The sequence below is a fragment of the Pituophis catenifer genome, unplaced genomic scaffold, assembly GCF_029215685.1.
Source record: "Pituophis catenifer annectens isolate HBS135680 unplaced genomic scaffold, rPitCat1.0.hap2 SCAF_7, whole genome shotgun sequence".
Classification (NCBI taxonomy): domain Eukaryota; kingdom Metazoa; phylum Chordata; class Lepidosauria; order Squamata; family Colubridae; genus Pituophis; species Pituophis catenifer.
In genome coordinates, this window is record NW_027256887.1 from 26,438,132 (window position 1) to 26,465,468 (window position 27,337).

At 38.7% G+C, this 27,337-nt stretch overlaps 1 protein-coding gene across 1 annotated transcript in view; it reads right to left on the minus strand.

Moving 5' to 3' along the window:
• Positions 1-16,370, minus strand: part of TES (testin LIM domain protein) — a 30,059-nt gene extending 13,689 nt beyond the window's left edge. The window contains exon 1 of the mRNA XM_070946965.1: positions 16,155-16,370. Within this exon, the coding sequence (XP_070803066.1) occupies positions 16,155-16,181 (27 nt within the window). The 5' untranslated portion in view covers positions 16,182-16,370. The remainder of the gene's footprint in view (positions 1-16,154) is intronic.
• Between the last annotated feature and the right edge of the window lie 10,967 nt (positions 16,371-27,337).

The following is a 27,337-nucleotide window of genomic DNA, read 5'->3' on the forward strand; positions in this document are numbered from 1 at the left end:
GCTCCAAAATCACTGCAGATGGGGACTGCAGCCAAGAAATTAAAAGATGCTTGCTCCTGGGAGTAAAGCTATGGCAAATCTAGACAGCATACTAAAAAGCAGAGACACACTCTGCCAACGAAAGTGCATATAGTCAAGGCTATGGTTTTCCCAGTTGCAATGTATGGCTGCGAAAGTTGGACCATAAGGAAGGCTGAGTGCCAAAGAATTGAGGCCTTTGAACTATGGTGCTGGAGAAAGACTCCTGCGAGTCCCTTGGATTGCAAGGTGATCAAACCGGTCAGTCCTAGAGGAGATCAACCCTGACTGCTCTTTAGAAGGCCAGATCCTGAAGATGAAACTCAAATACTTTGGCCACCTAATGAGATGAAAGGACCCACTGGAGGAGGGCAAAAGAAGAAGGGGACGACAGAGAACAAGGTGGCTGGATGGAGTCACTGAAGTAGTCGGCATGAGATTAAATGGGCTCCGAGGGATGATAGAGGACAGGAAGGCCTGGAGGAACGTTGTCCATGGGTTGTGATGGGTCGGACATGCCCGATTGGGCTTATTATCAGGGGATGTCTTATTTTGGGGAAAACAGGGTATTTATATTTTATTTTATATAAATAGTACTTAGTATTAATTCAGCTTGGCCTTGTATGTTTAATATCTATAGAATTTCCCAAATAAAATTAAATCATTTATAATATATTGCAAAATCCAAACAAATTTTGGTTGGAATTTAGGAAATATACAGCTAGTCCTCATTTTAGTAATCACAATTGGAACCGGCATCTTGGTCACTCAGTGAAACTGCAACTGCTTATGATCTTACTTCATCTTTCCCTCAATTTACTGACTTGTAAAGCCTAAGAATTTGTCATTTTTCATTACCATTGTAATTGTGAATTGTTGCTAAACAGGATATTATTAAATATAGTGCTCAAAAATGGTCAATTATTAGTTGTTGTCAGAAACCTTACGAAACCTTATGAAACTGTTCATAAGTACCAGTACTTATGAACAGCTAATTGGGCTGTTTATTCAGAGATGGAACAGGAAGAGAATGTTTCAGACTTGCAAGATTGATATTAGCCTCATGGGGTAAACCAGATATCTAGATGAGCCAACTCTATTTTATTGTAATAATACATTGACAGATACTTGCAAATCTGAAAATACAATTCTCCTTCTGCTCCTTTATTGCTTGAAAAACTAGGGAGGGTCTCTTCTGAGCCACTTGCCTCACTTACTATCCAGCCGTGGGCTATGCTATTTCTTATCTGACAGTTTGGTAGCAGTATCTCTTTGCTCAGTCTGCCAAGATCTTTCTCACATATTCTACTGTTTACATCAAGCCACCAAAGTCCCTTTAGCTGTGAATTGTAAAAGGGCCCTCTGAAAGGTTTTCAGCTCAAAAGGCATTATAAAGTAATTATCATAGCTAATTCTAAATTGTGTAGATAAATAATTAACAAAATCAGCCAGAACTCAAAAAAGATTCCCCATTCCATCCCAGGATGGAGGTGTAATTTTGGTCATTATTATCTTTTCAGGGACACAAATCATCACATGTGAAATAAAGAAAATCCTTTCTTTATTTGGAACATCTGGTCTATGAGTTGCTGAACCACACAACTCTAGAACCAGCACATTGTGTTTCAAAAAACCACAGTTACCCTATTTTCCGGTGTATAAGACCGGCGTATAAGACGACCCCTACTTTTCCTGTTAAAATATAGGGTTTGGGCTATACTCGCCGTATAAGACTACCCCTCTTCCAACGCACACCAAATAAAAATTAAAAAACATCAGATTTGATTTCAATATGGTAATTTTAATTCAAATGCTTATGACATGCAGGTACTTAGCAGGAAAACTGTCACTTATAAACATAAGGCTATTTGTCATCAAACATGTAAACATCAAACATGTAAACAAACAATAGAGAGCCAGTGCCGGGCAAGTCCCTGGCGAGTCAGCAACACCCATCATAACTGCAAGCTATTTTTACAGGTTTTGCTGGCGTGACAGTTTCCTTTTAAAAGCCTTCAAAATCCTCCTGTTCGTCATCTGATATCATAAGTACAACAATGACATCTTGTGATACATTTGTAAGGCAGTCATCATATGGATCTAATTCCGTATCTGATGGTGTGGTCTCAGCTTCGGCTTCCTCTTCATCTTGCCACAAGTAGTTGTCCTCCATACCATCTAATGAATTTGATATGCCACACTTCTTGAAAGACTTGATTACTGTTTCTGCATCAATATCATTCCAGGCTTTTATGACAAACTTGCACAAAACATCCAACTGTGGAGCACGCATGTTTCCTCCTTTTGTGAATGACTTTTCATCACTAACCATCCACTCATTCCACTGTTCTCGAATGCGATCTTTAAATGGCTTGTTTAGGCACACATCCAGTGGCTGTACCAACGATGTCAATCCTGCAGGAATAACTGCCGCATCTGTGTTTATTCTTGCAAGCCTTTGCTTGGTGCTGGGAGTTAAATGAGCCCTGAACATATCCTACACCAGTAGACTACGTTTTTGAGTAAGTCTACCTGGTCACCTGCTCCATGCATTATCAAGCCATAGCTTTACCCCTTCTTCATCCATCCAGCCTTTTTCATTCACATGTACAAAACAACCAACAGGGAACTTTAGTTTCGGCATTGTTTTTCTTTTAAAAATAATCATTGGTCTCAGTTTGGAGCCATCAGCTGTGCATGCTAGCACCACTGTAAAACTGGACTTCTCATGTCCTGTTGTTTTAATTAAAATTGTTTTTTCACCTTTTGGATGGACAGTTTTATTTCCAATCATATCAAAATTCATTGGAGTTTCATCCATATTTCCGATACTACTTAACGCATAGCCATGTTTCTTGCGCTGTTTTATTACATATCGATGGAAACTATTTACTTTGGCATCAAGATCTGCAGGTAATTTTTGTGCAATTTTTGTCTTTTGCCTCAGTACCAAATTATGCCTTTCCAAGAATCTAGTACACCAGGATACAGTGGCCTTAAATCTGTTGCTGTGATCTGGATTAGATTTGGCCCACTGAAGTTCAAACAAACGTATTTTATTTCATGTCACTACATAACCGTTTTGGCGATGCTCATTCACCATGTCTGCTACATGTTTTTCGAGTTCTGGCCAATGTGGGGTGCCTCTTCTTAATGCACACTTACCCCTTGGCATACTCTTTAATGCTTTTACATTTGCTTTCCAGTCCCAAACCATCTTTTCTGTTACTCCATATTGTCTTGCAGCAGCACAGTTATTATGTTCCATGGCAAAGTTTACAACTTTAAACTGGCTTCATATTTCTTTCTTATTGCTGGTGAAGCCATGATGGGGTCTTGACTGTTAGCTATTTGTATACTGTACTGTATGTACTGTTGCTGTACTGTATGTATTGTTGCTGTACTGTAGAGATACCTATGAGCCAGGCTGCACATCTGCCTGTCAAGGTAATGGGCTACGCTACGTGTAGTGGCAAGAGGGCTATTTTGTACCAGGTTTTTTTCCTTCACCCATGCAGTCTTGTCGAGATCGGCACAGCTTCATGAATCTGAGTTGCTGGCGCTGACTGATGACGCTACGGGAGCTCCGACAACATTGACAGGAAGCTGTGCCGATTTAGTCAAGGCTGCATGCTGCTGAATGCTGGTGGGGCTCGCCATCAGTGGGGGTTCATCAGCAGCATGCAGCCTTGACTAGATCGGCACAGCTTCCCGAATCTGAGTTGCTGGCGCTGACTGATGATGCGACGGGAGCGCCGACAACATTGAGGGAAAGTTGTGCCCCTTCTTGCTTCTACGTCCCTTTTCTCCCACAGGCGCTGCTGGGAGTTGTAGTCTAAATGCAATGTTAGGGATGGGCAGGATTGCCAAATGAAACTGTACTCCTTCCCCACGAGGTATTGCTCTGCATTTCCCCACCTCTTCTGGGCTCGCAGGCGAAGGGTGGGAGTGCGCAGCGCACTTTCCTGGCTTGGCGCCGATCCGGACGGCTGCAGAAGGAACTGGGCACCGGCTGTCATGTCTTTTCTGCTGTGCGGGGTTTGGCATCTGGGTGCCTGGGGTTTAAGCCTCTGGGCCGGCCCGCGCTGCTCCAGGATGTTCGCTTCGGGCTCCTTGGAATTGCCGCCGGGCGGTTCTTCCCGTTGGGGCGATGGTGGGTGGCAGCGATTGGCGCTCGCTTGGACTGCGGGAGCCACAGCGGTGCTGGCTGGGCTGGGTCTGGTGCGGCGGGCAGAGATGAAGGAGCAGCCTCGGCGGCAACAGCAGCAGCAGCAGCAATTACAACCGGAAAAGCCGTGGGGAAAGGAGGACGAGGAAGATCTGGCAAGGCTGTGCGAGAGCTTCATGGCTCCTCCGGTGAGCGGATTGTGAGAGCTGCGCGACTGGCGCGGAGACATGGGAAGTTGCATGGAGCTTCTCATCATGGAGACGCAGAGCCAGGTGTGCAAGGCGCTGGCCCAGGTCGACCGCGGCGCTGCTTTCACCGTGGACCGCTGGGAAAGGAAGGAAGGTGACCCAAATTCCGGGGTAGAGTGGGGACGCGTTCCTTTCTCGGGGGCCGCACACTGCCTGGCACCTCTTGTAGGTTGGAACTAATTCGGAGTACAACTTCCCCTCAATGTTGTCGGCGCTCCCGTAGTGTCATCGGTCAGCGCCAGCAACTCAGATTTGGGTACCCGGCGTATAAGGCGACCCCCGACTTTTGAGATGATTTTCCTGTGTTAAAAAGTCATCTTATATGCCGGAAAATACGGTATTTATTCAGCAATATATTTATAGCATAATAATGTGAATTGAACTGTATATTAAACAGTTTATAGCACAGATTGTTATAAAAAATTATAGCATAATAATATAAAATGAACTGTTTAGATGCTATATTGTTTTAAATTGATTTATTATAATAATTGCTATATTTATATACTAGTTTTTAGTCAATAGATTTTAACCAATACAGAAAAGCAGCAGTGATTACAGTCTACTATTTTCCTTAATTCAGCCAATTTCCTTTGCAGTGGCAATGATTAATCCTTCCTCAGCATAAAATGTGTGCAAATGCTTGAGTAAAATATTTTTACACACTAATATAATTTAAAACCTATGCACAATTCATGTTCTATAACAGTGCTTGAGCAAGCAGATTTGGGGGGCAAAAAATTGACTTTTTTTCTGGAAACAAACAATATATGCTACTGCAGTCAGAAAATTGATTTATTCCAATTTAACTGTATTGAACTTTAATGCCTTTTAAAAAGCTTCAGAAAAAGCAGATCTCAAGCATGGCTACATTTGTCATCATTGTGATTATTTACCTCAGAAGATGTGTTATAATTGCTATAAACTATACATTGGACTGACATGGAATTATTTCTGAACACTAAAACTAACTTTCCAACATATCCAAAATTATAACAAATTGGCCCATACAACAGCCTAACAGAGGATGGAATCAATTTCTCCATAAATGGAATCATGGAAGAAACTAAGATACATAGGTCATTTGAAATGTTGCCAGAAGAGATTTCTGTATGTCAGTTGCTAAAAATTCTAAAAACATCTGGCATTTTAAACATGTCTTTTCCGATTTTAAACCCGTTGGCATATGAAAGGCATTATAAGCAGACTGATTGAAATCATCTGCTTCACAGTGTCTTCATGACTAAAATATTACTTCAGAGCCAAGTGTTGTAAATGGTTAGAGGCAGCCTAATGTTTGAAGAAACAAAGGGCTTGCTTTAATCAGTTTGGAATGCTCAGGGGGGTGGGGGTGGGGGTGTTTCAGCACTGGCTGACTTCTACATTAAACTGCATTGTCTTCAGTCTGCATCTGGCCTCATTCAAATGACTCTCACCTTGACTTTTGCATGGAAAATATGCTGCCATGTTAAACTAGGTATTCCTAGTTAACATGGCTAGTTTTACCTCAGCCCCAAAATCAGTCCTCCCAACAGATTGCCCTACATGTTGCTTCCTGGGAGCCTCAATGAAATTAGAGTAACATCCTGAAAGCATGGTCTCGTCAGGAAGCAACCCTTGATCTCTGCGAAGATAGAACTTGGGGGTCCCAGTTACTCTAGACTAAGCTAGTTTTAACAGGAGGTGCTAAGAGGAACTTAAAGTGCTTTAAGAGGAAAAGCATCCTAACCGGCATCCTGTCCTCAGTTGAATGGCTGTAACTTGCACAAGCCCAGACTACACATCTGCTTTACAGTCTACATACTAACAAGAAATTGAATCCGTCCATTCCTTTATTTTCCTATCCTTACAGCTTCAATCTTGCCAGCCTTTCCACAAGGGAGGGCAGGATTGTCAATTTGTTGCAAATCCCAGATCACAGTCAGTATCCTGTCATAAAAGACTACAGAAATGATAGTGACATCAAAGCTCCACACATCCCATTTGAACATCTTAGAGCAAACCATCTGCAGGACTCTCATAACTTCAGAGTTAGGAATATACAAGCTGATGCCCATTATCGGTAGTCCTCGAGTTACGAATGTAATGGAGACTGCCCATTCCATTCGTAACCCAAGGATTCGTGGGAGTGAATCTCACACCCTTTCGCCCACGCATGCAGTTCGTTAAGTGCACATAAGGTGTATCGGGTGGGGAAGGCCATGGGGAGGCCTAATGATGGAACAGGCCACCTACTTCAAACCACCAAAGGCCTTCCCCGACCCACAGATACCTCATTCTCCCTCCCCTGGGATCCCCACAATTGCTTCCTCCCCATCCTGCCGCACTGGGTAACTTACCTTATGAAGACCTATCTCTTCTCCAGCCTGTTTCTTTGCCTGCTTCCTCCTTTCTCATCAGCAAAGAGCTTGACGAGGCCTCCAGTGACAAAAAACGGGGCCCGGTGACTGCGCATGGCCTTCTGGGTCTCCTTTTTCATCACCAGAGGCCTCATTAAGCGGTTCTCCAGCAAGAAAGAAGGACCGGAAGGCTGCGTGCGGCCTTCCGGGCCTCCTTTCTCATCAGCAAAGTGCTTGAGGATTGCATCCCTTTAGGGTTCGGCAGCCCTTTTCAAAAAGCCTTTGCCAGTAGGAACAGAGCTTTGGAGAGATGCATCCTCGCCTCCCAAGCTCTGCTGTTGCTGACAAAGGCTTTTTGCAAAGGGCTGCCAAAACATACAGGGACGCAATCTCCCTGCAGGCTTCAGCAAGGAAACGGCAAACGGAGGGAAGGCCTGAGGCTTTCCCTCCGTTTGCAAACCTCCAGGCCTCAATTCATAGAGAATAGAGGCCTAAAGTGCGAGATCAGTAGCCCGAGATCTCGCGCTACTGATCTCACGGTATGTTAGGCCTCTGTTCTCTGTGAATGTACCAAAAGCCTGAAGCAAAGAAGTAGGCAAAGAAACTGCGACAGAGTTCTTCGCAAGGTGAGTCTCCACAGGCAAAGTGCCTGTGAAGACCCAGCTTGGGGGGGGGGGGGAATAGGCGGGGCGAATGTTGCAGAGCCTCCGCGGTCATTCATAAGAGGGAATGATTGCTGTAGTGCTGCAATATTCATAATTTCGGGGCTTGTTCATAAATATTAGGGGACACATATCGCATAACTTCGAATGTTCACTAAGGGATGCTCGTAACCCAGGAACTACCTGTATTTCCTTCTGCCCTGCAGAATAAGAAAATACTACCATGTTTCCCTGAAAATAAGACCCTATGTTTTTTTGCCACCAAAAAAGACACCAGGTCTTATTTTTTTTGGGGGGGGGGATGTCATCCATTGACTCACCTCACTTGCGCGCATCACCTTTGGCCTCTTTTTCACTATTAGAGGCCTTCAGGAACTTCTCTATCCGACAAGGCCAACAAGGCTTTCCTCTGAAGCCGATAACAGCGCTGCGGATCAATCCAGAGCACTGTTATTGGCTACAGAGGCCTTCAGGGAAGCCTTACCGGCTGCAGAAGAAATGAGCCGCGGTGTGCGAGGCCTGGCTGCAACGGTCCAAAGGTAAGTAGTAGGGCAGCTCCACCACCCCTCATCCCTACCCTAGCTTAATTTTTACCTGTGCATCCTGGATTGGGCAGGGTTTTGATGAGGGCTTATTCCTGGGGGGTAGGGCTTATATTGGGTGCACATGTAAAAATCAAGCTAGGACTTACTTTTTGAGTAGTCGTATTTTGGCGGAAACACGGTATCCAGCCCCGTCAGCCAGTGAGCATGATTTCCAATAATGGAATATAAGATGAGAAAAAACTCTTTCAGGTTTTTTGCAGAACTGGATCAAGCTGTCATCAAAGAACTATTGTTTCAATTTAAGAATGAAATGCATGAAATTTCATTTTTCTCTTTTTCTGTTGTATCTTCCATATTGTGAAAAATGAAAGGATTTTTTTCTGATCCTAGGAATACTTTGGATCAAATGGGAATGAGGGCGAAATTAATTGATCTGAATTATCCAATGTTTACCCCACTGCAGTTCAACAGACTCTTGATGGTTTAAGCATACAGTAAAATAAAAATGGAAAAAATACTGAACTATAAAAACCAGAAAACAGGCAATGCCAAAGAGAGGCATTTCAATCAAATTCTGCCTGGAATAGCTTGGTTTTCATCTCCTAGGTGACTGTATTCTGTATCTACTGAAGCTTCTTGAGGGAACATGGGGAAGTGGCTTAATGATGCTGGAACTATTGGCCAGAAATGATCTGCACTCTGGCAGTTCAAGCCTGGCTCTGTGAGCTCCCCACACTTGATCTCTAGCATCTGCCTCCCAGCAGTCTGAAAGCATGCAATATTGCAAGTAGATAAATGGGTATCACTGTGGTGGGAAACACTGTGGTGAACACTGTGGCGTTCACATGTATGGAGAGAAGAAACCACTGCTGGACTTGGCCAGACACAAAGCATTGCAACAAGATTGGCAGAGGAGCCTGAAAGAGCCAGCAACCCAAACGGTGCTAGCTAATTGGTGTAAAGCTAGTTTGCCCCCCATGATGCACCAAGGATTGGCATACAAATGCTGAAGAGAATGAACTAGTAATCTAGGCTGTTAGACTGCATTGTGCCTAGCATGTTGGCCTTCTATGCCAAAATAAATAAGAAGCTTTTCAATGGTTTTTAAAGGCAGACTAATATAGGCTGCATTGCACTAATCTAGATGTGTGGTGATGAGGGCAGGAGTCACTGTCACACAGACCTCTTATCCCAGGAAAATCTGCAACTGAAACTGCAATGAGTCCCACCGATAGTTCCTATCTACTGCTTTAGTGTGAATCCCAAAGGACTCCCAAATCATGGATCTGTTCCTCCCTGTCCAAAGTAATCACTGGGCCTGAGAGAGAACCCCAGTGCACAAAGAGCAATTCTGTCTTGCTTGGGTTCAGTTCCAACTTGGTCTTCTTAATCTTGATTGAACTTCAGCAGCATCCTCAGTATGGCCTGAGGTTGTGATATAAAGCTGGGCATCATTGGCAAATATGATACTAAAACTACAAACTGCCAGATGAGCTTTCCCAATAGCTTCACGTAGAAAGCAGAGCGGAGAGGATGGACCTCTGCATTAATCCATAGGGAGCAGATCTCTCTTCTATGATTGGTACAATCTGCTAAAGAGTGTCTGGCCTGCAGGCAGTCATAAAAAAAGGTCATTTATTAGAGTGAACAATGCAATCTTGGTCTCATACCCAGGCCTGAATCCTGATTAATGGGTCCAAACAATGTATTCCATCTATGAATTCTGTCTATGTTCGAACAAAAGAAGGTTAGAGATTGAATGGTGTTATCTAACATGGATGGACCTAGGCCTCTTAAGGAAGGGATGCACCATTGCACCATGGCCTCTTTCAAAACCACAGGCATTTTCCTCTCTCATAGGCAAGTGTTAATAATTTCTTGGTTGCAGGAAATCCCTTCCTCCCGCCACCCAAAGGAACCAGGGCTGAGGAACCAGCTTACAAATAGCCTACAGATAGCCAAGGTCACCCTGCAGATGACTCTAATCTTTTCCTCAGATAATATGCCTAGATAATTCTCCATATACCAAGCTACACCCTGGCCATTTGGAGTCCAGAGTGAGTTTAGTCTGCATTCGAATTTTGTATTTTTGAAACAAGGTTATAATTTTAAAAAATCAACAGTTTGTAGTTTAAAATGCAATTTGCAAACTAGATACACCATATACATATACAAACACAAACACTATGTATATAGATATATACACATGCCCACACACATACATACACATAACACTCATATAAACACATGCATTGTGTGTTTGTGTCTGCACGCCCATTATTTGTAAAAATAATGCACATATGGGATATATTCCCTTTTCCTTATTGCAATATATGCAAGAAAAGTTATTGCCTTCTTCACATTTTTGAAAACTTGAGAGGGAACCTAGACAAATGTAGGCTAATTTCTAAATCTAGGCAAAGGAAATAATTTGGTTGTCCAACTGAAGATGTGCAGTGCTCTCTGGAAAGTGCATTTCTATATGCAAACTCTATCCTATCCTGGCATCTTTTTCACCAGGATCATTATTGAGCCACTATTCAGAATTCAGAGAGTTGGTGCTCAGACAGCTAAATGTGGCCAAGGTCCAAAAGTGAAAGTACATAGCGAACATATATAAAAACACTGAAAGAGATTTTGCTATTTGAATATTTATTTATTTATTTATTATTTATTTATTAATCAAATTTCTATACCGCCCTACTCCCGAAGGACTCAGGGCGGTGAACAGCCAAGGTAAAATACAGATAATACAAATATTAAAAAAATCCCTTAAAATTATTAAATATTTCGGCCGAAACACAGATTAAAACACCCAATTTATAAAATCACAAATTAAAAAATTTAAAAAATTTAAAAGATGGGAGTTAGGCCAGGCCAGCTTGCTGAAATAGAAAAGTTTTAAGAATATAAACACTATAGAGCCCTTCTTTGGTTCAATAAGGTTTTAAATGGATGAAAACAATTTATTACCTTGGTTTTGGGGATGAACATTTGGTTTTTTAAAACTTACCCTTTCATGTTATTATTTTATGCTCTTAAGTTATTTTATTAGACAGATCCCTTGCCTGTAAGCATCACCACACAGTTCTTGCTTAGTTCTGCTCTGATAGAAGTCCAAGTATAGAAATAAATTCAAGGTTTTCTTGTGATAATGCCACTTCTATAAAATTGCCTGGAAAAAGTACTAAAGCAATTGTAAGTCTGTTAAGAAGAATAGGTTTCATTTGGCTTCACTTCAGACAAGCTGCACTGAATTCAACTTCAACCCGATGATGGCACTGAACCCAACTTCAGAGTAATTAAAATAGTGATTTTTCATGTTTCCTTGTTTCCATGGTAGCAGCCACAAAGCAAGAAGAATTAAGAATAGCTCTGTGAAAACAATGAACAACTAGCACTTTGCAGTAAATGGGAGTCACAACTTTATTCTTATATGTTAACTAGCACTTGTACTATATGATTAAACCAGCTTGCATTTTTGACTCTATTTTAATTTTTCAAACATCCAAGAATATACCTCAAGTCAAAAGATTTATCATCTGAATAGAAATATTTATTTTCCAAAAAGAGGGGGACAGATGTATTGAACACGCATGACTGTGCCAGTTTCTTCTTTCCTGATATAAACTACGTAAGCTTCCCATGCAAATATTACGGAAGTCACCAATGTTACAGATGGCAACATAGACTCCAGCCTGGAACAAAAGCTGATCCAGGAAGCATTTAATAAAGGATGAACTGGATTGATCTTGGCTGATTTATGATGAATGTGATGTAATATATGCTGGGTATATATAAAATGTCTATGTGCATACACACACAAATTCACACATTTATATAAACATACTATATACAAACACAGACACAGCTTTTTAATTATATACTGTATAATAATAATAATAATAATAATAACAACAACAACAACAACAATAACAACAATAACAACAACAACAACTTTATTGTCATTGTACGTGTATACACAGTATACCCATACAACGAAATTCACTTAACACCCAAAGACCAGGTCCAACACACATAACAATCCCCAAAAACACTCCCACCCACCACAAATTCCCCACCCCTAAACCATACAAACATCCACACAACAGACTAAATAATGCTGTCCAACAGGTCACTGATGGTGGCCCTTTAGTTCATTGTTGAGTTCAATTATAGCTCTGGGATAAAATCTGGGATAATGGAAATAAACTTTTATTTGTGGAATAGATCTGACTAATTTTAAAGACATTCCTGGCATTTTAAAACATCCATAGAAATGGGTTTATTACTGGGTTTATTAATTACTGACCTTTAAAACTTATTGATATTTAGTCTCTATTCTTCCAAACCATCTATTGCTCAGGACCCACCCATTTTTTCCTGAGAGGGATGATTCAAGTTTATTGTTGAAAATCAACAATCTCCCTGAGATTACATCAGTAAATTGATGTCATACTTATGTCTTATTTTTATCAAACTTTCCATACATCTAAGATGACTTCACTGCATTACATACTATTAGATGAAATACGACAATGTGAGTCTATAGATTTTTTTCACAGGTAATAGGCAAGGCATTTTAAACAATGTAACTCTATGACATTTACTGATGAAAGGTTAAGAAGTATGTTGAAGATGATAGGAACATTCAGGATTTGAGAACACATTGTAGCTCCTCTTGTAAAATGGCTGCCATGGGGAAATAACTCTATGAAAAATAGAGATTTCTACCAGCCCCCTTTTTCTGCACTGCTCTTTGCAGTCCTTCAGCTTACTTTCATCCCTTTTCTGGGTAGATGATAAATAAAGGCAAGTCTCTTTAAGCCCGACCTTGATGACTTTACAGACATATTAATGTAGGCATTTCAATAACAAAACAGAGGCAATCTATCATTTCCTTAATGCAGTATGTATTTTTGATTTTGCAGTCTAGTCTACAACTTTGGAATCTTCTGGAGGTTTTCCACCCAAGTATTAACTAGGTGTGATTATGCTTATTTTTCTGACATAGCAGTGGTCAGTATAGTTACAAACCTACCAGTACATTATAGCCAATGGTGGGATTCAAGTAATTTAACAACCGGTTCTCTGCCCTAATGATTTATTCCAACAACCAGTTTGCCAAACTGCTCAGAAAGTTAACAGCCTGTTCTCCTGAAGTGGTGCGAACTGGCTGAATCCCACCATAGCCATCTAAAATAAAATGTTATTGCATAAGTTTTCTCTCATTATTTGAAATATATTTGATTAGCACTCAAAAGAAGACTGCTTTTAAAAAAGCGAAAGACTGCTTTTAAAATAGCTTTTAAAACAGCAAATAATCCTCACTCATTATTTTTACAGCTATTTGATAAAAATATTTTCCACAGTATTGTTATATTGCTAAAAATTACCATAATTGATACATTTAATAACAAAATATGTCCTTGAATGCATTATGCATACAAACTGTGGTTTCTAGCTGGACGGGACTCACTCTCATAGAAGATTGGTGAGATTTAACATAGGCAAGACTGGGAAACACTGCTCTATACAGCAAAGATGAATCTAATTTCTGGATACTTGGACAGAGAAAAGGCAAAATAGAATGACCTGACCAAAAATAAAAACATTCAAAGGAATACAGAAATCCAGCCAAGATAGATTAAAATACTCCTCCAGAAAGCACATTTTAAAACAATTAAATCTACTGTCTCAAGATGAAACAATGGTAAACAACTTGGGTAGTTTTAAATTCATGGAGGATTAGACTATAGATGCCTTTAACTATGATGGCTATTGGAGAAAGTGGTGAGGTTCACAAGCAATATTACATCATAATGTAACTGGTTTGATCTCACTTGAATTAAGTGCAAGCCTACCCATTGCTGCTTAGTCTTACATTTAAAAAAGTTATTCAACAAACTCTGATTTTAAATATAATGTCTTAGCATCGTATCTGAATCTCAGTCAGTTGCTGAGCACCATTTTATGGTGGGGAGAATATTACTGCATAGGTGTCCAGCTCTTGGGCTACAAATTTTTCTATATGGGAACAGGCTACATAATTAATGTGAGGTATCTATAAATGACGAAATGTTTTGGAACTACAACTCCCAGCATCATCCACTATAGCAGGGCTGATAAGATTACTAACATGTATAGCTCAACAGCATTAGAGCTGTTCTTAACCTCTGACACAAGCTTTTGGTCCTATATAGGTTTCCCATACATTATTTTTTAAAACTCTCTTTTAGGAAAAACGGGTGGGTGGGTGGGTGGGGAGAGATAAAGACTCCAATCGTCCCAGGACTTAATTCTTCTACATTCAATTTGACTTCTGCATCATTTTCAAGAGAGATGAGGAATTGTATTCCTCATCTTTTCTTTAGTTATTATAACCAGAAACAGTTGATAAAAATGGAATATCTGACAAGCCATAATAATAAACAGCTTTCTCTGCAAATTTTTAACATTTAGTGTGCTCTATAAAAAAATTCTGTTTTTAAAAAATCATACTTCACAGGTATATAATTAAAAAAAAGCTTATGCAGCAAACTGATGTAGCAAAGTCCATTGTTCAGATGCTTTTCCAGACGTCTAATCATATAATAGATCTAATGTTTATGCTGTTTACATGCCTGAGATTTATATATATCATCTTTTCATATCATATCCTAGTTTCATATTCTTTTCTGTTGAAGGGCCCAAGTACTGAGGCCTTTCAAAAGACTTTGTATTGAGGACCATTGACAATTTCAACCACTACAGAAACAATAGCAGTAAACAATAGTCTGTAAAGAATTCTGCAGGACATATGATCTCTTCTCACTCCGCCTACCTAAATAGAGCAAAGCTTTTATCTGCCATCAGAGGAAGAAGTTTCACTCAATTGTAATATTCTCCAAGATCTTGGCTTTGGGAAGATTCACCTCCAGGTAACAATCTGATACAGCCAAAATTAAAGTCATCAATTGGAATAAGGGATGACAAGTTTTAACCATTTCAGTGTTTTTAACCTAATGTCTTGGAACTACAATAGGTATACAAGAACAGCTCATCTAAAGTCACCAAAGCCAGAATCAAATGCAAAAATTACAGAAAATGTTGATTTCTAGTCTATTTGTCTATTTATTATAGAAACATATGTCTTAACGTCTTTGCACCCAAAGAACTTACGTTTCTGAAATCTTCCTGGATAGATAGGCAGAAGAAATGAAGATAGATTTCTTTTTATGTTTGTTGGGGTTTACCTGAGCAACTTTGTTCAGACAGCATTTTGGATAATATGTAAGTATGCAATTTTATGCCAAATACAGGCAGTCCTCGACTTATAACAGTTCATTTAGTGACTGTTCAAAGTTACAACGGCACTGAAAAATGTCACACTTATGACTGTTACAGCATCTCCATGGTCATGTATCAAAATTCAGATGCTTAGCATATGAATGCTTGGCTTAACTCATATTTATGACAGTTGCAATGTCCCGGGGTCATGTGATCCCCTTTTGTGACCTTCTGAGGAGCAAAGTTAACGGGGAAGCCAGATCCATTTAACAGCGTTACTAACTTGATAACTACAGTGATTCACTTAACAACTCTGGCAAGAAAGGTCGTAAAATGGGGCAAAACTCACTTTAAAAATGTCTTGCTTTGCAACATAAATTTTGGCCTTAATTGTGGTTGCAAGTCGAAGACTATCTGTACTTAATTCCAACATTACTAACTGAAATCATTGTACATTATTAAGCCCTCCCCCCCAACCATTTATATTTTGTATTCAGTTGGAGGGAGTAGATAATTCCATGTAACTTTTATTTACAGGAGTGAACATGATTTACTTCTGAGTAAAATTTAATTACGATAGTATTGTATTATTTTTGTAGTATTATTATATTATTTTTGTAGTATTATTGTAGTATTTGCATATAGTCTCTCACCCTTAATCTAATCAACAGCCAGTCCACCAACCATCCAACCAAATAATTATTCGCTACAATAAAGAAAATAATCAATTTCCCTTTCCAAAACACTATTCTCTGGCTTCGGTGAAGAAGGACTGAAATGGTGGGTTGCAAAATTTGAGACTACGTCAAAGGGCAAGACAAGATTTCGAGGGATTCCCACACTGCCTAGCGCAGACAGGTAACTTCTGACCAACTACCCAGTTTCCTGACTCACTGTTCTCTTACCTTCTTGATTTTGCTCTCCAAATCCATGTCGGGATCCTCAGCAAGACAACACGAGATTCCGGGACGAACTGCAACAGAGACGCCTTTTTCCTTCCTCCTCCACCCTTACTGACAGAAGGATGTGGTTAGAAAGGAAATGTGTTTCGCGAGATTGCTCCACACCGCTCACTCCTGGACTCTTTTTGCATCTCTCCAGCTGCTGCGGAGTAGAGTCAAACTTCCGTCTTCTGCGGCAACGGGGAAAGGAACAAAGGAAGCCCTGCAGCCAATCAAAGCCCAGCAGCTTGCAAGTCTGGTAGCCAATGGCGGGCCTTCCGAATACCTTTGCTCTGCAGGCGGGTTGGCTTTTGCTTGGGGGAAATTCGCGTTTAATTGCGGGCGTTGAGTGAACGCAAGTCGGAGCCTTGGCAGCGGTTTGAGCCGACCAAATGGGACGTCAAGGCTTAAAGCGGGACTTTTTGCAGGGTTTCTGAGTCAGTCAATGAATGGGGTGTCAGAAAAGGTCATGGCAAAGGTATTTGCTGACGCAGCCGCCCAGCTCAGCCAATTGCTGCTGGTGCATTTTCCTGTGTTTTCTTTCTCATCTGGGACGAAGGAAAGGCAAGAACCGTTTATTATTGGATTGGATTGAGGGACTGGCTGCTCTTAACGAGATAATCTCGTTATCCCTCCTTTTCAAAAACTACTTCCCCACGTTTGGGTAATTAATGAATCTTTCTCCCCTCTCTCTTTTTTTTTTTTATTGCAAAAGTTTTACAATTACATTTTCCCCCCATTTCCCCCCCCCCATCCCACCCCCCACACCCCACCCTAACCCCCCCAACCCTCCCCCCCTGACTTCCACAAAATATAATCCCATCAAAATCCCCTTTTTATAGAACTTGAACCCCTCAAACCCCCTTAAAAAATTTTTTTTCTTCACAGTATTCATACATTTCTATTTTTATATAATACTTTCAATGAAAAACTATTTGGTACTTCCTAACTTGATATTTGTTCTGCACATAATCTATCCATTTTTTCCATTCCCATTCATAAGTCTCTTGTGAGCGATCTTTTAAATATGCTGAGATCTTCGCCATCTCCGCAAAACTGGCCATCTTCAAAATCCATTCTTCAATAGTGGGTAAAACTTCATTTTTCCAATATTTACCTATCAATAATCTCGCTGCTGTTATCATGTACAATATCAACTTAATTTCATCCAGTGTAAAACCCTTTACTATACCCAATAAAAACAATTGTGGAGAAAATGGAATTTTTTTCTTCAAAACATTCTGCATAACCCACCATATTTTTATCCAAAAAGCCTTAACTTTCTTACAATTCCACCAAACATGATAATATGTAGCATCTAAACAATCACATCTCCAACATTTTGGCTGAACATTAGGATACATACAGGATAATTTCTTGGGATCTAAATGCCATCTGTAAAACATCTTATAAAAAATTTCCCTCAAATTCTGCGATTGTGTAAATTTAACATTCTGAACCCATATTTTCTCCCATGTTTCCAACATTACTGGTTCTGCAAAATTCTGTGCCCATTTAATCATGCAATCTTTAACCAATTCAGTTTCTGAATCCCTTTCTAACAAAACATTATATAGCCTTTTGATATGCATTGGACCTTTCTCTTTTATATGTCTAACCAACTTTTCCTCATGCAACATAATACCAGTTTTTTGGTCCTCTTTCCATCTCAGTTGAAGTTGATTATATTGTAACCAGGTTAGATTAATCCCTTCGCCCAACAGTGTCTCTAATGTCTTCAGTTGCCATCTGCCCGCATCTGTAAAAAGAACCTCTTTATATAAAACCCCCCTGACATTATATTTGTATTCCACATAATATGACCAAGATCCAGCCATAACGGTATTTTAGAATCTCATTTGAGTCGGTGCTTCTTCCATACTCTCATCAGAGAATCTCTAAGTATATGACTTTTAAATACTTTATCCGCTTTGTTTTCATAAAATAAGTAAGCGTGCCAACCAAATTCGAGATCAAAACTTTCTATATTCAATATTCCAGTCTTTTTCCTTCCAAACCAATCACTTGCTTGAGTCAAAGCTGCTGCTTCATAATATAACTGTAGGTTTGGAAGTTTAAGACCTCCCCTTTCCGGAACATCTTGCATAATTTTCAATTTCACTCTTGGTTTTTTCTCGTTCCAGACAAACTTATTCACTCCAGTTTGCCACTCTTTCAATTGTTTATCACTTTTAAGCACCGGAATCATTTGAAACAAAAAAAGAAATCTTGGCAAAATGTTCATCTTTACTGCTGCTATTCTTCCAAGTAAAGAAAGCTGCAGTTTTTTCCATGTCTCCATGTCTTTTTGTACCTCTCGCCACAACACCTCATAATTATTTTGAATCAGTTTCATATTAGATTCTGCAACCTGAACTCCTAAATATTTAACCTTTGACACAATCTCAAAACCTGCCCTCCTTTCAAGTTCATGTTTTCGGTCTTGTGTCATATTTTTGACTATCATCTTAGTTTTTTTCTGGTTCAGTCTAAATCCTGATACTGTACCATAATCTTTTATAATGTCTTTCATCAGGATTATTGATTCCACCGGCTGTGTTAGGGTAACAACCAGATCATCTGCAAATGCCCTTATTCTGTAATCTTCTTGCCTTATCACTATACCTTTCAAGCTAGTCGAATCCCTTATTATATTCAACAAGACTTCTAATGTTAAAATAAATAGCAAAGGGGATAACGGACAGCCTTGTCTTGTTCCTTTTTCAATTTTGAAATCTGTTGTCAAACTTCCATTAATAATAATCTGTGCCTTTTGCTCTTGGTAAATTGCTGAAACCGCCAATATAAATTGATCCCCAAAGTCCATTTTTTTCAAAGTCTTTAATAGAAAATTCCAATCCACTCTATCAAAGGCTTTCTCCGCATCCAAGAAAGCCAGCACTGCAGGGATCTGTTTATTCTTCTCAAGATATTCCAATAAATCTATCACTTGCCTTACATTGTCCTTCATATATCTACCCTCTATAAATCCCGCTTGATCATCATGAATCACCTCTTGAATCACTGGCATCAACCTGTTGGCTAATACTTTTGCATAAATTTTGTAGTCATTATTCAGAAGAGATATTGGCCTATAATTTTCCGGTTTTTTAGGACCTGCTTGCTCTTTTGGTATCAAAGAAATATAAGCTGTTTTCCATGATGGGGGTATTTTACCCCCTTGTTGTATATTACAAAATAAGTCTCTGAGTTGTTCCACCATTTCTGCTTGCAAAGTTTTATAATACACTGCAGTCAAGCCATCTGTTCCCGGAGCTTTGGCAGTTTTCAGTTGTTTTATTGCTGCAATTATCTCCTCAGCTGTTATAGGGTGATTCAGTCTTTCCTTTTGTTGATTAGTAACTTTTGTAACTCTTTTATTTTCTAGATATTTTTCTATAAGTCCATTCTGTATGTCATCTTTAGCATATAGTTTAGTATAGTAATCTACAAAAACTTCTTTAATTAATTTTTGTTGATAAATTTCTGTCCCTCCAATATCAATACAGTCGATGGTCCGCATACTCTGCTTCTTCCTTAAAGTATAAGCCAGCCATCTGCCCGGTTTATTGGCATTACAAAATGTGTTATGCTTTGCATATTGTAAATTTGTTGCAATTTGATCCGCCATAAGCATTTGGAATTGGTCTTTCAAGAGTTTTATAGCACTACGTATTCTTTCATCTGTTGGATTTTTAATAAGTAACTGATCTTTTTTCTTTATTTCTGCTTCAATTTCAAGTCTTTTCTTTTGTCTATTCAATTTGTGTTTAGAGTTCATGTGAATGAGTACCCCTCTCATATATGCTTTACTCGCGTCCCACACAATTTCAATAGGGGTACCCTTGTTCAAATTAATTTCACAGGGGCTCAACCTGCTTCTCACCAACTCTATTCCGCTAATCCTTCAGGATTCGGGAACTTCCGAGCCGCTTCTCTTGATCGAAACGGCTCTGACAGGCAGCGGGGCTGGCAGTCCAAAAACGGGACCGTCTTTCGGCGACAGGAAGCAAACCGGAAGTCCTGTAATTTTTGACTAGGTTGGGATCTCCCTTTCTGAAGATAGGGATGATCGTGGCTAGTGACCATAGATTGGGTAGGGAGCTGGTCATGAAAGATTTTTCAAAGATTATGCTTAGGGATTCTGCTATAGCAGTGGAAAGCTTTTTTAAGAAGTATGCACGTAATCCATCAGGTCCAATAGATAGAGATGGTTTAAGTCTACATAATGCCTTCTCAATGTTATCTTCTGTGAAATCTATTTGTGTTAGATTGTTGTAGTTATTAGTGGTACAACTAGGGAATGTTGGGCATGAGCCATTGCTGTTTACAAAGACTGAGCTGATGAATGTGTTCAAGAGGTTTGCTTTAACTGCTTCATCATTGCATTCTTTACCATTAGGTTCTTTTAGGGGTGGGATGGATCTTGAGTCTTGGAGCTTTCTTATTGATATGGGTAATTTGTTTTTCCTGGTTTTGGTGGTGATTAGTGGTACATATAGTTTAATAACTCTACCGACTTCGAGCAAGAAAATGTTACAATGGTCTTCAGCAGAATTATAGTCAGAGAATAGAATTTGCCAATCAAGAGATGAGAGGTCAGTATCTATGAGATCATAGTTAGCTTTTTTGAAGTTGTAGTTGGTTATCCTATTATTATGGTGATTTTTGTAAGGATGAATATTGAGACAAAAGTCAATCATGCTGTGGTCACTGTTGGAAAAGGGTTCTTTTATTTGTGGTCCATAAATTGAGTTTAAGCTGTTATAGAAGATGAGGTTGAGGCAGTTGTTGAGTCTAGTATTGCTAGTTACTAGTTGATCTAGACCTAGATTAGTAACAGCATTATATAGGGTTGTATGAATGGATTCAGTTGAACATTTGTTTATTGTCCAATTAATAAGAGGTAAGTTGAGGTCACCCAGAAAGTTGAGAGGGTATGGGCAAGAGGCTACCCATGTTAGTAGTGTGGTTAACTTGTTTGCATGTGCGATGTCGTAGTCAGGGGCTCTGTAAAATAGTAAAAAGCGAAGTGTGATGTTTAAGGACAGTTCGCAGACGATAGTTTCTGGAAGAGTTAGTTCATGTGCAACTTGAATATTCTTTAGGTTTAGTGACTTTTTGTAGAAGATAGCTACTCTACCACCTCTGCAGGTTTCACGATCAGACCGGTAAAGTAATATTCTCTTACTGTGATAATGGAATCAGGGAGGGATGAGTTTAGCCATGTTTCACAGACAAATATGATGTCAAATGTAGCAGTATTTAATAAGAGGAGGAGTTAGGGCATTTTGTTTGCGATGCTTCTTATGTTTATTAGTTTGCATTTAAGGTCAGTAGTGGTTGGTATTGAGGAAGTAAGGGGTGTCCGTACCTAGTTTTGGATGAAAGATGGTTGGATGTTCTGGTTGATGGATGGTTGGATGTTTTGGGTGATGGAGGGTTGAACGTTGGGTGATTGGTTGTAGGTTTTACTTTTTTTTTTTTTAAATTTGGTTTTTATTATAACATATAGTGATACAATCGGTACTTTTTCAGTTCATTGGTGCAATTATATACATATATACATCTACATGCATTATTACTTGTCTTTTATTTGATATTGTTTCTTGAAGCTAGATTTAATTTCAAAACACTTAAAGATAATAGTGCTCAACTCTCTAAGACTAAATATAATACTATTCATATAGATTTTGTTAATTAGTTAATATTTAATCTCTATTACCTTCTTTATTTCTTTTCCCCATCCATTCGTACCACATGTCCCACACGCTATAAAATTCTGAATCTTCTCTGTCATTAATTTCTGAAGTCAATTTGTTCATTTCGGCGCACTCCAATATTTTTCTAATAACATGTTCTTGAGGTGGTATTTGTTTTTCTTTCCAATACTGGGCAAAGGAAATTCTAGCGGCTGTCAGAATATGTATAATTAAATACTTTTTCTTTTTTGCATATTCAGTTTTCAAAATTCCCAGGAGAAAAGCTTTTGGGTCGAAATCAAAATTTTCTTTTATTATTTCTCTAATCCACATCCATATCATCCTCCAGAATTTTTGTGCCTGATTACATGTCCACCAGCAATGATAAAAAGTACCCTGCTGATGGTCACATTTCCAACATTTAGGGCTCGAATTGGGGTAGATCTTCGCTATCCTAGCTGGGGCCATATGCCATCTATAAAACAGCTTGTATTGGTTTTCCTTATAAGCCGTCGCCTTTGTCATTTTAAGATTATTATTCCATATTGAATCCCATTCGTTCAGATTTATATTCTGTCCTATATTTTTGGCCCATGCTAACATCGGTTCTTTAACTACTTCCTCTGCCATATCGTACTCCAATAAGTAATTATATAATTTAGCTAGAATTTTGTCGTCCGTACCCATCCATATCTTGTCAAATCCATTTATGCTCATTTCAATGCCAAATTCCTCCTTATCTTTTTTATATCTGGATTTAATTTGGTTATATGGCCACCAGTCTATAGAAATACCTTGTTCCATCAATTCTTCCCTTGTTTTAAGGTTCCCTCCCCCATCTAATAATTCATTGTATCTGACCGTTTTACCCATTTCTAATACATTTGGATATATTATAGCCTCCATGGTGGAAAGCCATCTCGGAATTTTCCTATAGTGCTTCTGTCTCATCTCTCCCCATATTTGTATCAAGATCTCCCTTATTTTATGTCTATGGAAGTAAGTTTTTATCTTCTTCCCAGTATCCCAGAGATATGCATGCCAACCCTTCTGGAGATCATACCCTTCTAAAGTTAACAGTCTTTTATTTCTCAGGGTTGCCCATTCTTTCAGCCATACTAGGTTTGCAGCTTTTTGATATAACTCCCATTTAGGTAATCCGAAACCCCCTCTTTTCTTCTTGTCCTGTAAATTCCTAATTGCTATCCTTGGTTTCTTTCCCTCCCAAATAAATTTCCTGATGATGCTATTGAGCTCCAAAAAAAATTTTTTATCTAATTTAACAGGGACCGTTCGGAATAGATACAATAACTTGGGTAATATGCTCATTTTTATTGCCGCGATTCTGCCTAATAATGATATCTGTAGTCTTCCCCACTTTTCCAGATCCTGTTTAATATTTCTAATCAATGGTAAATAATTATCCTCTCTGAGGGTCGAGCACCTTGATGAAATCCAGACCCCCAGGTATTTTACCTTCTTGGCGGTTTGGATCTCCATTGATTCTTCCAGTACTTTTTTCCTTACCTCCGTCATATTTTTTGTTAATAATTTAGTTTTGGATTTATTTAATTTAAGGCCTGCTACCTCCCCGTAATTGCCCAATTCTTCCAGAATTTTAGTGCCTGATTCTAGTGGTTCTTCCATGATTAATACCACATCATCTGCAAATGCCTGTGTCTTATATATCTCTTTTCTGATTGTCAGACCCTTTATTTCATTATTGTTCCTAATCTTTCTCAAGAATACTTCTAGTGCTAAGATAAATAGAAGTGGGGATAGAGGGCACCCTTGTCGGACCCCTTTTCTAATTTGAAAAGCCTTAGTTAATTCTCCATTCAGTAATATGTTAGCCTTTTGTTTTTGATAGATTGTGGATATCGTACTGACAAAATTTGATCCGAATTCCATTTGGATAATTTGTTGTTTCATAAATTGCCAATTAAGATTGTCGAATGCCTTTTGGGCGTCGACAAAGACCAATGCCATTTCTTTGTTCGGGTGTTCCTCATAGTATTCCAATATGTCTATTATCATCCTTGTATTATTCCTGATTTGCCTCCCAGGGAGGAATCCATTTTGGTCACTGTGTATTAATTTATTCAAAATTATTTTTAGCCTTCCTGCTAAAATACCCATATAGATTTTGTAGTCCGTATTCAGGAGGGAGATCGGTCTGTAATTTTTAATTAATTTTGGGTCTTCTCCTTCTTTTTGGAGGAGAGTAATATACGCCTCTCTCCATGATTCTGGAATTTTGGATTCTGTTAGGGCCTCATTATAAATTTCTAACAACTTTGGTAACAAAATTTCCTCCAAATCCGAATTTTTATAAAATTCCCCTGGAAGTCCATCTGGGCCTGGGGATTTGTTCTTTTTAAGTTTTGATATTACCATCCTTAATTCTGTCATCGTTATTTCTTTATTAAGTATTTCTTTATCCTCTTCCCCAATTTTTGGAAGACTTTCTTTTGACAAGTATTGGACCACCTTTTCATTAGGAATTTGTTCTTCCGCATACAGAGCCGCATAATACTCTCGGGCAATCTCCAATTTATCTTCCTGTTTATTGTTGAGGTAGCCTTCCGGGTCTTCCAATTGATGAATTATGCCTTTCTCTTTTTCTTTTTTTAACCTATAGGACAGCCACCTGCCCGGTTTGTTTGCATTTTCAAAATAATATTGTTTGGTTCGTTTCATTTTGTACGCCAATTCCTCTTGATCTATAACGTTTAATTTGTGCCGTATAACCATCCAATTTTCTTTAACAACCTTATTATCTGGTTTATGTTGTAGTTCCCTCTCAGCTTTCCCTAATTCTTCTATCAGTGCCTTCTGCCTCTTTCTTCTTTCCTTATTCCTATGTGCACTATACGATATTGCTAGTCCTCTTATGTACGCTTTCATTGTATCCCATATGATACCTCGAGATGTTGCTTCCTTTTCATTTACTTCAAAAAATAGATTTAATTCTTTTTTTACTTTCTCAACATTTTGCTTGTCCTTTAGAAATTGATTATTTAATCTCCATCTTGTATTTCTTCTCTTGTGCGTACATTCCCATTTAACCTCTAATGGATTATGGTCTGCCCAAATGTTGGGCATGATTTCTGTTGACTTAATATCTAACCCTATATCTCTGCTTATCCACATCATATCAATCCTAGACCAAGATTTCTTAGGATTAGAATAATATGTATACTGCCTCTGATATGGGTGCAGAACCCGCCAAATATCCACTAGATTGAGTTCTTCTACCATATCAAAGAATGTTTTTGGTAAATTTTTCCTCTTTTTCTTTTTACCCTTGGTCCCCTTATAATCTCTATTCGAATCTATTACCCCATTAAAATCGCCAATTATGCAAATCTTGCTCTTATCCATCATGCTTAATCTCTCTCCTAATTTTTTATAAAAGTCTCCTAGGTTTTCATTCGGGGCATAAATTGCTGTTAATAAGATTGGATAGTTGCCTCTTTTAACTTCCACCATTAATACCCTTCCCTTCGGGTCTGCATATTTTAGTTCGGCTTTTATTTCCTTCTTGATGTACAATGCTACTCCCCTTTTCTTTTTATCAGCTAGGGATGCATAAATATTCCCCAATTTCTTATATTCCAAATATTTTTGATTTTCCTTTTTAATATGAACCTCTTGAAGGCACACTATATCCATATTTTGTTTAGCTAATTTTGTAAAAAAAAAATTCCTCTTTTTGTTATCGTTTAGGCCATTTACATTAACCGATATCAATTTCCAATCATCCATCTCTTAATTTTTGTATACTATCCTAATACTTCTTGGCACGTGTGACTCTTTGTGGACTTTGGTCTTTCTTTGTCTCCTTACTATCCTTATCTTCCTCCTCCTTTTCCTTCGATGTCCCTTCTTTCTCTCTTATCTGCTGGGTTGCTTCTTCTTTCGATGTTTCCGCCTCTAACTCCTCTTTACTACTTTGATCCTCTTCAGACGCTCGTAATTGATCCAGGAACTCTTGAGCTGCTACTAAGCTATCTATCTTAACTTTATTCCCTTGCCACGTGATCCACATGCCTTCCGGTAAGATCCACCTGAAGAGAATATTCCTTTTGTTTAATTGAGTAGCCAAAAACCTATAATCTCTCCTTATCTCCCTTACCCTCCTTGGGTAAGGATATGATCACCTCCTTTCCCTTATACATGACTGGATCATCTCTTGCCATACTATAGAGGATATCCTTTACCTTCTTCCTTGCGAATCTTATATGCACCTCCCTTGGCAATTTATTTCTTCGTGCATAATTTGTCTGGACCCTATACGCCTCGTCAATTTCCTTTATAATATCCAATTTATCTTGTTGCAACACCTCAGCAATTAATTCTGCCATCACCTGGCACAGATCTTCTTCCTTATCTTCCGCAATGTTTTGGAAATGGAGATAGAAGGAGGCTCGATCCATTTCCAATTGGGTAATTGAGTCTGCCAATTCCCTGTTCTGTTCCATCAGTTTTTGGTCAACCGTATCTAAATTTTTTTCCTGTTGTTCCATTTTAACTTCCATCTTTTTAATCTTCTGTGTATTAGTTTGTATCGATTCCTGTATACCAATCATTTTTTGATCTAATGCCCTAATATCTGTCTTCAATTCAGTATGGTTACTAGACATTTTTTCTTGCAACATAATCATCGTGTCCTGTATTGCTGTCAATGTTGATTGCATTGCTTGCATTGTGGGTAGCATTCCTGATTTCTCCATTTTAGAGAAACCTTCAGTCAATTTCTGTGTAGCAGGTGATGTCGTTGTGATCGTGGGATTTGAGGATGTTTTCTTTCCTGTTTTTGTCACCGTGGATGAGAAGCTCATCATCTCTTTTAATATCTTTTTCTGTTTTCTTGTTAAATTTTCAATGTTTTTTCAGATTGTCATCCACCAATATTTAACTGCCTCTATCAAATGAATTTATATTAAATCGTTCCCTTCCGTTCCACTATTCAATATTGTTTAGTAATACAATAATTCAATAATTCAAATTTTTATCTGTTGCACAAATCTATCTTGTAATAAGTCACTTATTAATCAATTAATAGTTAAACTAATTTGAACTAAGATAACCCTCTCACCTGCTACCACTACTTAAGCAAATTATCTTTACCTACTCTTATTTAACACTTAAGCACTGATGACTTTCTAATATATCTTGAGCAATCTAAGTACACATATAGATAATTAATTATGCAATCTCAATATTCAATATTTTAAGTTATAAAAAGCTAATCAAAATTAAGAATCAATAATTGAAAGAAGAAGAAAGGAGGAGAAGAAAAGGAAAAATCCAATTATAGAACATATAAGATTATAGCGTATATAGCGTTTTACTTTTTATGCAGTCAGCGCAGTAGTTGATGTATAGGTTAGATTTGCCTTGGTCTTGGAGTCTTTTGAGTTCGGTGCGGAGTTCACAGGA